Source organism: Hydra vulgaris, chromosome 14 (genome assembly GCF_038396675.1).
Source record: "Hydra vulgaris chromosome 14, alternate assembly HydraT2T_AEP".
Lineage (NCBI taxonomy): Eukaryota > Metazoa > Cnidaria > Hydrozoa > Anthoathecata > Hydridae > Hydra > Hydra vulgaris.
This window is the reverse complement of record NC_088933.1, coordinates 2872501-2887500: the sequence shown is the minus strand read 5'-3', so window position 1 is coordinate 2887500 and position 15000 is coordinate 2872501. Positions and strand designations below refer to the sequence as shown.

Here is a 15000-nt window from a genome sequence, read left to right as displayed (position 1 = left end):
CGGGCAGAATATAAATTTACTTAACCAAATTTAGAATACAAGTAAGCAACAGATTTATAATAAAATTAACTCAATTTTTTGTTATGTCAGAGCTGTCAATTGCTGATCTTTTAACTTGCGGTTTCTCTAAAGTTGCAGTATATATAGCTTTAACTGAAAAACATAGAATCAAACATTTAGTAAATGAAAATTATAAAGTTTTTAGATCAAGAGTGCTAAATCATCAATACAAAATTTATATTGAAAAAAATCCTACATTTCACTTTAGCTATGAACAAATAAAAAGAAAAGGCCGGGTTATTGTTAAACATTTAAAAAACTTAGGGAAGACCAGGTCAAAATTGTCTTTGAAAAATATTTTGCTTACCTTTTCCAAAGAAAGATTTAATAATTTAGGAAGCTCAAAAATGCTTCATAGCCTTTTTAACTGTCAAGGATGAATAGCTAACAAAAGATTAAAATTAGTGTTAGAAATATTTCCTGCCAAATGTAAAAGGTTCAAATATAAAGAAGAAAAAAGAGCAATGTATAGGCAGAAAAAACTTTCAATCGCAACTCATAAAGCACTGAACAAACTAGAGCAGGATTTTAATAAAACATTTTCCACCACATTCACAAAGGCTATGAAAATCAATATACCTAATCCACAAAATAAAAAACACAGATATGATGCAAATAAAATAAAAAATGATATTGAAAATCAATGAAAAGAAACCTCAACAGATAGGTATTTATATACGAAAGCTCAGCAGATAAGTATTCATAAACACCTGAGTATTTAGATCTATACATAATAAATATTGTTTGTACATACTGTATATACTACACAAGTGTGTATGTGCTTGCTGCACCAGAGAGAGAGAGAGAGAGAGAGAGAGAGAGAGAGAGAGAGAGAGAGAGAGAGAGAGAGAGAGAGAGAGAGAGAGAGAGAGAATGTACTCTCTCTCACTTTGTTTTACATGTATAATATATGTATATAACACAAAGTATAATAAAAAATTAACTTTTTTACGGCATTTGGTGTTCCTGTATCATTAAGCAATAGAGATAAGCTCCGCCTAACCCATAGTTTTGAAACACAAAAAAATGCGAAAAAAAGAAGAATATTAAAACTATCAGCTATAAAAAATGTAAGTCAAGTACAAGCAAATGAGTTGGTTAAAAAAAGAATAGTATAACATCAAAACAGATTTGAATTAAGTCAATATTTATAATTACAATGCGTCATTATGTTAAATTTAGGACTGGCATAAGTCATTAGTTCATCCAGTGATCCCTGGGTGAAGTAGTATGTAGGGATTTTTCTACATAAACCAAATAAAGAATCTAATAAAACCTAATAAATATCAAATAGAGGAAAATTTAACTTACACCATTATAGTTCTTACCAGCTCAAATGATCATTAATTATAAATGATGTATGAATTTTTTATAATTTGGACATTTAATTAATGTGTATTAATTAAATGCAACAGATGGCCTTGGTATTATAATTTCAAGTTGTATATTTCAATATATATTTTTATATATATATATATATATATATATATATATATATATATATATATATATATATATATATACATATATTCATACACACATACTTTAAAACTCTATTCACATCTAGAAGGAACCTACGAGATGTGGAAACACTCACAGAGCTCGTTTAACAATCCATATGACAAATGTGTTCTAAGTACAGAGAAGTACTAGCCATTCCTTATGTAGTTATGTTATATACCTTCTAGCATACTACAGAGAAGGATTAAGGATTGAAAGGTGCATATTGTGAGGCTTATACAAAGTTTTTTTTTTTCTACCACTAATTTAGGGAGAGAAAAAAGCAAAAAACCCTGTCGGTTCTGTTGAGAAATATTCCTGGAAACAAGTTGAGTGTTTGGATGTAATTTCATCCTACCCTAATGGTTTTAAAATAAACTTTTCTGAACTAGCACGTAAATTTTCTGTGACAAACAAAAAAGGTAATGGTTTTAAATGTCTGCGATATAGTATATTTACAAAAATAATAAACCAATAATAAATGTATTATGCTAATAAACTAGTTTTACCATTTTAACAGTAATAAGTACCAATAAAAAACAAGAATTTTAAACAAAATAATTTTTAGGTATTACACCCGCAAACAGAGGCCAAGTACTGAAAAGACTTTTAGAATCTATGAACTGTGATCTAAAAAGACTAAATCTAAAAAGAAAAATGTCAGACAATACATACCCTGATGGCACTAATATTAATAATATACAGTATAGAAGAAAAAAACGGAGATATTTATTACCTTACCTTCACTTATCATTAATAAGTTAAACTTTTCAAATTTTATTAATCATTCATGTTTAAACTCATTTATAGGTTAAACATGCCATACATCAGAGATATATCTTTGCCATGCGAACCAACTAATAAAAAAATAAAGCAGCAACTCAAAAAAAAATAGACGATGGAACATATAATTCAGGGGAAAAGATTGTACCCCAAAGATATGAAAAAGTATTTATATCATCTGAAAATCAAACAATTACAAAAAAAGAGGTTCATATTGAAGGCAGAAAAATTTCCTTGAAAGATATAAGACTAAATATGTTCAAAGACCATGAGATTTTTATGAAAGTTCAAAACGATAATGAACTAGAAGCACTTTCTCAAAGGCAAATTGTTGATGCTCTTGAATTCAGGAATATAAAGATGAATATGACACCCTAACTAAAAAAGAGCTGATAAATATACTTAAAACTTATGAAAGAACAAGGAATTTAATGTTTTGGTATGATTGCTCCAGTATATCTAATCACACTCACTTTCTTGTTACTGTTAGCGTAATGTATGATACAGCCATATTTTTAAGTAGCTTTGAATATAAACAAAAGTATGGAGAGAATATAAATGTTCAATCAGAGGTCGAAAAGCCTTATTTATACATACTTGGTAGATGTCCTTCCAATGACCAGCAACTTTTGTATAGCGATGACAGGATTAATGACATTTTGCAATTGAGCGATCCCTTAGAATTCAAGGGAACACCTATTTTAGATGTTGCACGAATATTCAAAGGTGACAATCCAGCAGCACAACTGGAAGCTGGTCATCAGAAGGGTGGTAATTATTTTTGTTGGGCATGCAACATGCATGCAGATCTTTCTAATAATATATCTATATCACTAAGCTTCCCATACACTTCCTTAAAAAATCGTATAGACCATATAAATGCAAGTAACACCTCACAGCTGGCAGTAAACCAAGGAAAAACAAAATTATATTCATGTCTAAAAAAAAATCAGATTGAACGAGAGCTTTATGAAAGAAATATTCAATTTCCATTAAATACGTCTGTCAAAAAATTAAAGGAGCTATTGGCAAATGAAATGCATGGAGTGCAAGGATTGCCTGCCCTTCTTTTTAAAAAACCAGGTTTTTCTTTAACACAACTAAATCTTTTACACTATAAAATTTTAAATAATGAACCAATGCATGATATTTCAAACCATATTAAAAATATATTTGATGAATTGCCATATTTAGTAGAAAAAAAAGATAAAAAAAATTGTAGAAAATATAATTGAAAGCTCTTTCAATGGCATTGAAGCAAAAAATGCTGCCAACTATTGAAAAAGTTGATTAATAGTTACTAACTGTTCCTAGAACATTACAAGGTTGGTCACTTTGTTTTTAAATTTTTACTAACTTGAAATACAAAACATCCTTTATATGCCAGAAGAATCTAGATCAACACACAGTATTCTTCGTTTAATAAATACCACATTTGTGCATGCAATAATTATAAAAGAACATTTAGAAGCAAATCTAAAAAATAGCAAGCGAAAATTCTTTGGTGCATACTATCACTCAATCACATCCCATGCTCCACTACAGTATAGATTGTTTGCAGGTCGTACGTCTAATGTGGAAAAAGAAGAAGCAATGTTTCAAAATTTGAAACTGTCTACAAAAACATCTTCTAATCATCATTCAGATAATGTTATTTTTAATGCAATAATCCGCAACCAAGCAAAAAAATATTTAAAGGAAGGAAAAAAGTTATGTGATGGCGTTTCAATACTTCACAAATTCTACCAACCATTACATAGTCTATTTAATGACACAAAAATATCAATTACTTGGATTGAAAAGAATAGCAATGAATATCAAAAACTTTTAGAAAAATCAGCTGACTATTTAGTAGAAGGCATTAATGTATGGTGGAAAGAAGTTGAAGATGGAGTAGTATTCTTTGATATAAACTACCCCAATAATTCGAAAAAAACATTTTCCCATTTTCGTTCCTCCTCAATGCAACAACAGTCAGAGTACTTAGAAAAATGCTGAAAACATTGTTTGGAAAACAAACACAAAATTCCTGCTTATAAAATCACAGTTAATGCATATGTTTTTTATTTAGACACACTTCAATATTTTCATATTTTTAACACTGGAAATATATCTAGAAATAATATTATACCACTAGATATAATTTTGATTTGATAATATCAAAGTTTTTCAAATTAGTATTAAAAACAGTTATATAAATAATACTATTATTCTTAATGACAACATCTAATGTTATTATTATTTTATTAAAAAAGAACTTAAATATTATAAAAAATATGTTTATAATGTGTTTACAACATTACCATTATGTAGTACATAGCCATTGTATGTACAGTCAAGTACACAATCATTGTGCCATAATTTTAGCAGTATGCATACCATATTATGCATAATAACGTTATTATATAATATATAATAACGTTATTATAGTTATAACTAGTAGTTATAACTACACATATAATATTTGTATATATATATATATATATATATATATATATATATATATATATATATATATATATATATATATATATATATATATAATATTTGTATATATATATATATATATATATATATATATATATATATATATATATATATATATATATATATATATATTATATATATATATATATATATATTATGCATAATAACGTTATTATATAATATATAATAACGTTATATGTATATATATATATATATATATATATATATATATATATATATATATATATATATATATATATATATACATATATATAGTATTATTATGTATATGTGATGATATATAGTATATACATATGTATATATGATATATAGCATTATTTAATAACATTATTAATTTTATATTATATTAGGATTATTATATTATATAAGGATTTATTATTGTTATCAAAAATGAATTTTTATTCATGATATAAAAAAATATATTACTTCTAATAATTAAGTAAAGTTAAACAAAAAATATATATATTCAACAAAATATTGCGTTTCTTTACTACATATTTTTTTACTACATCGCAAAAGATATGTTAAGTTTTAAACAATATCTTAACAAATGTTGCAGACCGGAAAAAAAGTATGTTTGTTATCACCGAGAACAAACAAGACAAAAAAGTTCGAGAACTTGCATTAACGGCGTTGAGTACTTTTGATGCATCTTCTCTAGGGTCAACCATCGGATGCCAGTAAGTTATAAACAATGGCATCGGCTCTTTCAAAACCTGGCTCTTTCATACACACTATTTATTTGTTGAAAATATGGAATAAAGGAGGGGTGTGTGTGTGTGTGGCTAGCAACCCTAGCCACCTCCCCGGGATCCGCCACTGCTGAAAGTACCTACGCTTTTGACCTACCAATCCAACATTTTATGATAATTTTTTAAATTTAGTGTCTCCATACTTTTATATTTGTATATTATCTTCCTCTCCGAACGTACTTTATGGGCGATCTTAAATTAAAAAAAAACAACCAATTGAGATGTCACTTAGCAAATTTAAACTTAATTTTTTTTCATGACAAAGTAACTAGTTGAGGTGAAGCTATTTTACAATAAAATATAAAGTAAATAAATTTGTCTTAGACAATATCTTTAAAAAAAAAAAAAAAGTAGATAAATTATTCAAATTTATTGATAGGCTCAAGGCCTGTCAATAAATTTGAATAATTAAAAAAAGCCAATATAATAAATATACCATCGGTAAAATAAAGTGGATTAGAATAAAACAAAGTCTAAAGCACTGGAATATAAACACAACCCCAAAAAAAAAACAAAAAAACAAATATATATATATATATATATATATATATATATATATATATATATATATATATATATACATATATATATATATATATATATATATATATATGTGAAGATAAGAAATTAAAGTGTTATAAATATAACTCAGCTCTCCATTTAAACATCAGCGGAGAATTCAAGAACCTGTCTGAGTTAACAAAAGCCTTTAAGATGAGGGTCTCACTATTCTGCAGCAGTAACAATGAGGAGTATTGTTGCTTGCGAATTACAACATTAAGTGAATGGGCACCATGTTTCACAAATAATTTACTTGCACTGTTCCATGGTGGCTTGCTTAAAATCAAGCAAAATGCATTATTATATGCAACCCATAGACGATGGAATGAGTCTTTTCTCCAAAGACACTACAACTGTCATGCATATATTGGGCTGCAAATGGCATTAAATATCATGATCTCTGTTTGCATTTGTGTAGAGCTGAACTTTCTACGGATGAGGTTAGCTTTATCTACATAGAGCGCACGTGTTTTAAAATATCTTTGTCATCCTGCATATTGTTTGAGATCAAGTGACCCAGGTATTTATACTGACTAGTGTATGTGAGAACCATGCCAGAAAATGTGAGATGAGGGCTATTTATAAGGGGTTTTTAAAATTTTAACAAACATTATTTGAGGGTTGATATTGTTATAAACTATATCATGTTTTACAGCATAAGTAAGTAAGATCTGGAGACCTTCGGCTGAGGGTACACACAGGACAATATCATCAGCATGAAGAAGATGGTTAACAAAAGAAGGACCCAAGCAACAGCCTACGGTAGTTTTATTGAGTAAAACACAAAGATGGTTAATATATATATATATATTAAATAAAAGGAGAGACAGTATACCTCTTTGTCACACTTGATTACTGACATTAAATGTTTTGTATAATATTCCACCCCAAAGGATCTGAGCTGTTTGACCAACATACCAGACAATGATTATAAAATTAGCATAAAGTTACACAAGAGATAATTTTAGTTTCTTAAATAGTGTATCAAAGCTAACTCTATCAAAGGCTTTACTAATGTCAGTAAATGCCACAAGCATATTTGAGCCATGTGATAAAAAATTTAAAATTTCTTTTAAAATAAAAACTGGCTATAAAAGTGCTATGGTTTTTTTTAAATCTGAATTGGTTTGGAGTCCCAGTGAAACTTTCATTAATGTGTGAGACAAAAATATGTTCCAAAATCTTGGAGAAAATTGTCACCAATGCAATTGGACAATAATTAGCAGAATCAGAGATGTAACCATTCTTATCTTTAACAACAATCTTTAATAAAAAGATGCCATTTAAGGTAAAAGAGTTTTGAATCAAAGACTTTTAAAAACTTGAGCCACTTTGTTTTTGCAACCATTTTTAAAATCTCAAAAAATTTTCAATTTAAAAATAAAACTATCAACTTAAGTTTGTCTTATGAAAAGAAATTAAATGTCGTTGAGATTAAAGCAGCAGTAATTAAGAAAAAAAAATTTATAATGCATTCAAATAATTCAGTCTGATAAATTTTAGTAGACTAAATATATACTGTCCCACACAAAATCTCTATAACTTTTCAATAACTTACAGGTTAGTGTTGATATACGCTATCTAAAATATGTTTACCTTTTTTTTAAAACATGACTAAAAGACAATATTGAAAAAAGTAACTTTTGTTGCTTATGAAATAAGAAATTGGTTATATTTAACAAGTTAAAGCAGAAGTTAGTTAAGAGGTTGGCAGAGAAGAAAATATTTTGTTCATTAACATTTTGAACAAGTTTTTAGTACAATATTTTTGGTCATTGACAATGAACAAAATTGAAAGAAGAATAGCAATGATAGTCGCTATTGATTTTAAAAAAGAAAAACGTTTTGCAGTGCCATATTTTTTTGCCTCAGTGTCTTTGCTTCACCTGTTTTTCAATATCAGATTGTAAAATAAAAAGATACTTATCTCCAACAGTATATTGCTGTTGAAGATAAAATCTTTTCAATCCTTGGTGGCTTATACAAAACTACATGTCTCCTTCATAAAGTTTGGGAGATGGGTTTAGGCTTCTTACAAATTTAATAAAAATTAATTTATTAATATGCAGTGTACTTTCTCATTAACTTAAGTTAATTTTTACTTTAACAATTGATATTAGTAACAATTTTGACATTGTTGCAAACAACTTTAACAAAGTTGTTTGCAAAAAGGCAAATAGTTTTGAATCGTGGTTTTTTTCGATTCATACAAATATATTATTGACACAATAGTAAAATAAAGACCATTTCAAACTCAGTGATGAACAAGTTCTTCATCACTATTTTTCAACAATTAATAACTCATAAACAATTAGGGGTAAGTTTTATCACTTACCAAGGAGAGGGAGGGTTTTCATTGAGGTTTAAAAGTTTACTTATGGTTTTATTCCTAAATAATTTTTTTATTGTTAATGTTTTTGTTTTATAATAATAATACAGCTTTAAAATTTAAATTGGTATCAATTTTCTGCTATATTATGTAAAGTTTATTGATATATGTATCATAACACTTGTCTTGAAAAAATATATAGTTTAATGACTAAGCTTTAGTCCCAAGGAGAAGGCTATTGACCTCTACCCCCTCCTCCTTCAAGCCTGCCCCTGTAAACAATATAAAAAAATTAAACTACGAAAGGTCAAATATTCAAATTAGATGAGCTTGTATTCTATTCTGATGTCTGCTGTTAATGGCGAAAGCTGATAAGTCAGTAACTAAAAGCGATTTTCAAAGGCAAGTTAATTGTACCCTCCTGTTTGCTTTGTAAGCAATAGTGTCACATGACTGACACCATTGCATATGAAATAGTGTCAAAAATTGCAAGTCACTACATTTGTTTATTTTATATTTTTCAGTTATGACTAAAGTTGCCAAATGCAACTTTTGCTTTGATTATGAGACTACCTTGCAAGACTTTTTGAACTAAAAAAGGTGAAATTGAAAAATATTGACTTATGTGAAATTCAATAAATTCAATAAAAAGTATTAGTGAAATTCAATAAAAATATTTTGTCTATGGACCTTGTGCCTATTTATATGTTCATGGTGTTAAATACATTAATATATATATATATATATATATATATATATATTAATGTATTTAACACCATGAACATATAAATAGGCACAAGTATTTATATATATATATATATATATATTAATGTATTTAATGTAATTAAATACATTAATATATATATATATATATATATATATATATATATATATATATATATATATATATATATATATATATATATATTAGGGTGTCCCAAAAAACAGCATTTTTGAAAAATATATGCAGAGACCCCCTTAATGTGTTCTATCTAATACAAAAACACTAGATTTAAAATTTTTTTGAATAAAAAATATTTTAAGGGGTCCCTCAAGACCCTCGAATATTTAATGGGTCCCTAACATTTTCAAAAAAAAAATTTTGTCAATCTGGTACTCAAATGAAGCAAAATTATATAAAAATTTCAAAAATAATATTTAATTTGGAAAAATTTTGGGTGGAATAGTTATTATGCCACATGTGGCATAATAACTATTCCACCCTGTTCAACTCAGTCAAGCCAACATGCAATATAAATGACAACTTTATAGTTAAACACTGTAATCTTCTTAAAGATGATGCCTATCTTGTCACTCCTGATGAAGTCCAATCTATCATAAATCGTTTGTCTTGTGGAAAAGCAGCTGACCATTTTGGACTTTAGTTGGAGCATTATCTCTATGCTAGCCCAAATTACTTTAATATTTTGTCTTTATGTTTTTCCTCCATGCTTTGCCATGGATAAATGTCTATTGATACCTCACACTCTGTTATTTCTGCTATGGTTAAAGATAAGAATGGTGACATCTCCGATTCTGCTAATTATCGTCCAATTGCTTTGGTAACAATTTTCTCCAAGAATTTGGAACATATTTTTGACTCACGCATTAATTAAAGTTTCACTGGGACTCCAAACCAATTCAGGTTTAAGAAAAACCATAGCACTTTTATGCCAGTTCTTATTTTAAAAAATATTTTAAATTTTTACCTATCACATAGCTCAAATATGCATGTGGCATTTATTGACATTGGTAAAGCCTTTGATAGAGTTGGCTTTAAAATTATTTCTGGTGTAACTTTACGCTTACTTATTGTCTGGTATGTTGGTCAAACAGCTCAAATCCTTTGGGGTGGAATATTATCCAAAACATTTAATATCAGTAATGGAGTGCGACAAGGAGGTGTACTGTCTCCTCTTCTATTAAATATATATTAACGATTTTAGTGTTTTATTCAATATAACTACCGTAGGCTGTTGCTTAGGTCCTTCTCTTGTTAACCATCTTCTTTATGCTGATGATATTGTCCTGTGTGCACCCTCAGCTAAAGATCTCCAGATCTTACTTGATTTATGCTCCAGTTATGCTGTAAAACATGATATAGTTTATAACAATATCAAGTCTCAAATAATGTTTTTTGAAATTTATAAACCCCTTATAAATAGCCCTAGTTTCACATTATCTGGCATGGTTCTCACATACACTAGTCATTATAAATATCTGGGTCACTTGATCTCAAATGATATGCAGGATGACAAAGATATTTTAAAACACGTGCGCTTTATCTATGCTAAAGCTAATCTCATCCGGAGAAAGTTCAGCTCTACACAGATACAAATAAGATCATGTTATTTAATGCCTTTTGCAGCCCAATCTATGGACGTCAGCTGTGGTATCTTTAGAGAAAAGACTCATTCCATCGCCTATGTGTTGCATATAATAATGCACTTTGCTTGATATTAAACAAGCCACTATGGAACAGTGCAAGTGAATTAATTGTGAAACATGCTGCCTATTCACTTAATGTTGTGATTTGCAAGCAACAATACTTCTTACTGTTACTGCTGCAGAATAGTGAGAATCTCATCATAAAAGCTTTTGTTAACTCAGACAGGTTCTTGCTGTCTCCACTGATGTTTAAATGGAGAGCTGAGTTATTTTTATAACACTTAAATTTCTTATCTTTATTTTATTCATTTATTTTTTTTTCTTGGGTTTTGTTTATATTCAAGTGCGTTAGACTTTGTTTTATTCTAATCCACTTTATTTTACCGATTCTATATTTATTATATTGGGCCTTGAGCCTTTCAATACATTTTGATTGATTGATTGATTTATATATATATATACGTATATATATATATATATATATATATATATATATATATATATATATATATATATATATATATATATATATATAAATTAGTAAAAAACACTTATCTCACTTTTTTCTTCAACTTTAAGTTTCACCGTTGCTGAATCATCAGGAAGAGTTCTCTTCCTGATTAGGGTTGCCAGATGTCCCGATTTTACGAAGGAAAACTAAGTAAAAAAAATATTTTTACATATTTGGCGCAGAATTCTCCTTCGTTAAATCGGGACATCTGGCAACCCTATTTCTGATGATCCAGCAATGGTGAAACTTAAAGTTGAAGAAAAAAAGTTAGATAAGTGTTTTTTACTAATTTATTATTGCTCTGTTCTTTTAGAACATTGAGCACGCTATTTGTAAAATACACTAACATAATTTACATATAAATATATATATATATATATAAATATATATATATATATATATATATATATATATATATATATATATATATATATATATATATATATATATATACACACATTGATTTAGTAAGCACAAATCTTTTAACAACTTAATTTTATATAAATAAGTATAATAGTTTTTTAAATTTTAAATTATACAGCACATATTGGTGAAATCTATTCTTTTGAAAACTACTACCATTCAAACTATCGAATTGGAATTTTGGCAGATGGTTCAGGAACTGGTTCTTTGTTGGCAAATGGTTTGGAAATGTTTCGGATTGTTAAAGGTATTGTTATGTATTTTTAATTAACTAAAAATTATGCTTCTGTTTTAATATTATTATTTAATGAAAAAACACCATATTGTTTCCGCTATTCATATATCAGATGTGTGATAATGTATTATATATATGTCATTAAATCTCGGGATACCAGATGTCAGATTCTTAAAGAGGTGAATACATTCCCCTATAATATTTTAAAGTTATGTTATGTATTGTAACGTAAATAGGATTCGTTACGTTACATGCAAAATGTCCATTATTTTAACAACATTTTGCATAATAATATGTAACACTGTAACGTAACGTTATGTGCAAAATGTCTGTTATTTTTATGTAACCAAGACAAAATATTGTAACATAACGCTACGTGAAAAGTGTTATGTATCAACATGTAGCATTTTAACCTAATTATACGTAACATTGAAATCTGTAGTATCTATCCATATAACTTTTTTTTTTCATGTGTACATAAATACATGTGTAGAGAGAATGCTACTATATACAGAGACCTATCTAAAGAGAGAGAATTAAGTGAATACAAGTCAGATAGTGTAGACATAAATTGCATTGAAAGTGCAACTATACACGTAATCAGCTTAAGTTAATTAATGTATATAATAGTTAAATTAATTCAAAAGAAAGATTCAAATTTTATATACATTTTTGCTGGTGGGTTTATAAACCCTTGTGAAGTGTTACGCTTGTATTATTGACAAAAAAAAAAGCGTAACGTAACAAAATCTAGATATGAGACGTAGTTAAAATACGTCCAAAATATAGATTTTTTTCAACGTTAATTTACGTTTCAGTAAAAAAAACGTTACTTTGCGATTTGAAACTTTTTTTTTTCGCGACAAATTAGTTACAAAAAAAATATTAACTAATTAAGATGAATCTATTTTACAATTAAAATAAACGATAATATTTAGCAGCTTAAAAAAAATAATTTTTAGTTACAAATGTTTCGACAAATGCATTGTTAAATACCGTAACTCATGATCATGGATTACGGTATTTAACAAAATTGTTTTATTTACAATATTATTTAGGTATTTGATAATTTATGTATTTGATTTTTGAAAACGCAATTACACATTTTTCAAAAATATTGTAATTAAAAAAGCATTTTAAAAAATATCCTACGCTTGTGTTTTTTTTTTTTTTTAAATACGCTTTAAAGGTAAATACAACTTTTAAAGCTTTAAAAGTAACGTAACGAAAAACAAAAAAAAGTATCTTTAAAATTTAAAATAACTTACGGATTGGTTAAGCAATCTAAAGTACTTATTTACCTTTAAAAGTATAACCTATCGGAAGTAATGTAACGTAAAACATTTAAGAATTAAAACGTTTTAATTCTTAAATGCATTTAATTGACATGTTTTAATTATAAAATACACAAATAAAATACGTCACAGATATAAAATTTTTTACGTCATAGTACGTCTTTTTTTTTTTAAGTGTAACAAATTATGATGTAACATAACGTTAAAAAAATCTATGTTTGAGACATATTTTAGTTTCGTTTCAAATCTAGATTTAGTTACGTTACATTAAGTCTCAATTGGTTACACTTTATAAAGTTAAAAAATAAAGCATTTGAGACGTATTAAGACTTTATATTTTTTTCGTGACAAAGTAACCAATTGTGATGAAGCTATTTTACAATAAAAATAAAATATAAGACAGTATTTAGCAATACTGTAACGATAAACAAACTTATACTGCATTATCAAGTTTATTTACTTAATATTTAATTAAAAGTTAGAGAATGTAACCTTATTACCAATTGTAACTGATTAAGACATAACGTAACTTTAAAATGTTATAGGGGATTGCTGAACCTAACAAAATCAAGATTTTAATTGTGTTCTCCTTTGTAAAACTAGATCAATTACTAATCCTAATTAAACCACGCATGAGAAGCAAAGCTATGTATTTAAATTACCAACAGTCACCTTTGTAAACTATGGAAACACTAAAACCAGAAATATAACATGTACATGTTCAAACTTTATGTTCTGCTAAATGTTGTTTCTCAAATCATCTATCAGTATCCACAAAGGTTCTATATTTTTGGAAAATAACTTGTGTTCACTCAATAGATTGTTGCATCTCTTTTTACTATATAGTAAAAAGATGTGCAACAATTTATTGAGTGAACATGTTAGTTAGTTTTTCTATATAAAAAAACTACCTTATGCTAATGTTTTTTACTGAAATAAGGATTACTGTACAGTTAGAGACATGTTTACTTGATTATCAATAGCATAAAAATGACAGTGATAGTAGAAGAGGAAGTGCTACCATATTTACTAGAAGTAAAAATACTAGAAAAATAGACATACAGTAACTAGTAAATTAAAAATATAGTAATTAGTAAGTAAACCAGACCAAAAATAAAATAGACCAGAATTGAATAGCCATAGAGCAAATTTTTATGCTTTAGTCAAGAATCTTTTCTAGTTGTATTTGTCAACCTCTTGACCGAAACAATCAGGTGCTTTTGCACTGTAAGCAAATTTGTAATCAAAAAACGTTCTTTTAAATCTTGAACATGATGAGTATTAGATATGATGAATCTATTTGAATAGACGATAATTTTAGTTGTCATATAATAAAATTGAATATATAATTGCACGAATGAATCAAATGAATCAAATCGAGCAGATGAATCAGATGGAATGATGAAAGACTTTTCTTTTGAAGAATTAGCCATATAAATTGCACTGTATGATCATTAAGAAATTTAAATTTGACAAGCACATTTTTCAAATCAATGTTATTAATAAATCTTCCCAATAAATCCTTATTCTAACCCTGACCTGACATTCATAATCAGTTGGTATTGCTACCTTGGTGTTTCCAAAGTTGCTAATTAAGCAATTTATTATAAGGATCGGGCAAAATCCAAACACTGAGAAAGTGACCACTTTAGATT

General features: G+C 27.3%; 1 protein-coding gene across 1 annotated transcript in view; it reads left to right on the top strand.

Annotated features, from left to right (window-relative positions):
• The window catches only part of LOC136091226 (uncharacterized), a 74219-nt gene that overhangs the window by 16105 nt on the left and 43114 nt on the right, over positions 1 to 15000 (top strand). The window contains exon 3 of the mRNA XM_065818366.1: positions 11934 to 12062. Coding sequence (XP_065674438.1) covers positions 11934 to 12062 — 129 coding nt within the window. The remainder of the gene's footprint in view (positions 1 to 11933; positions 12063 to 15000) is intronic.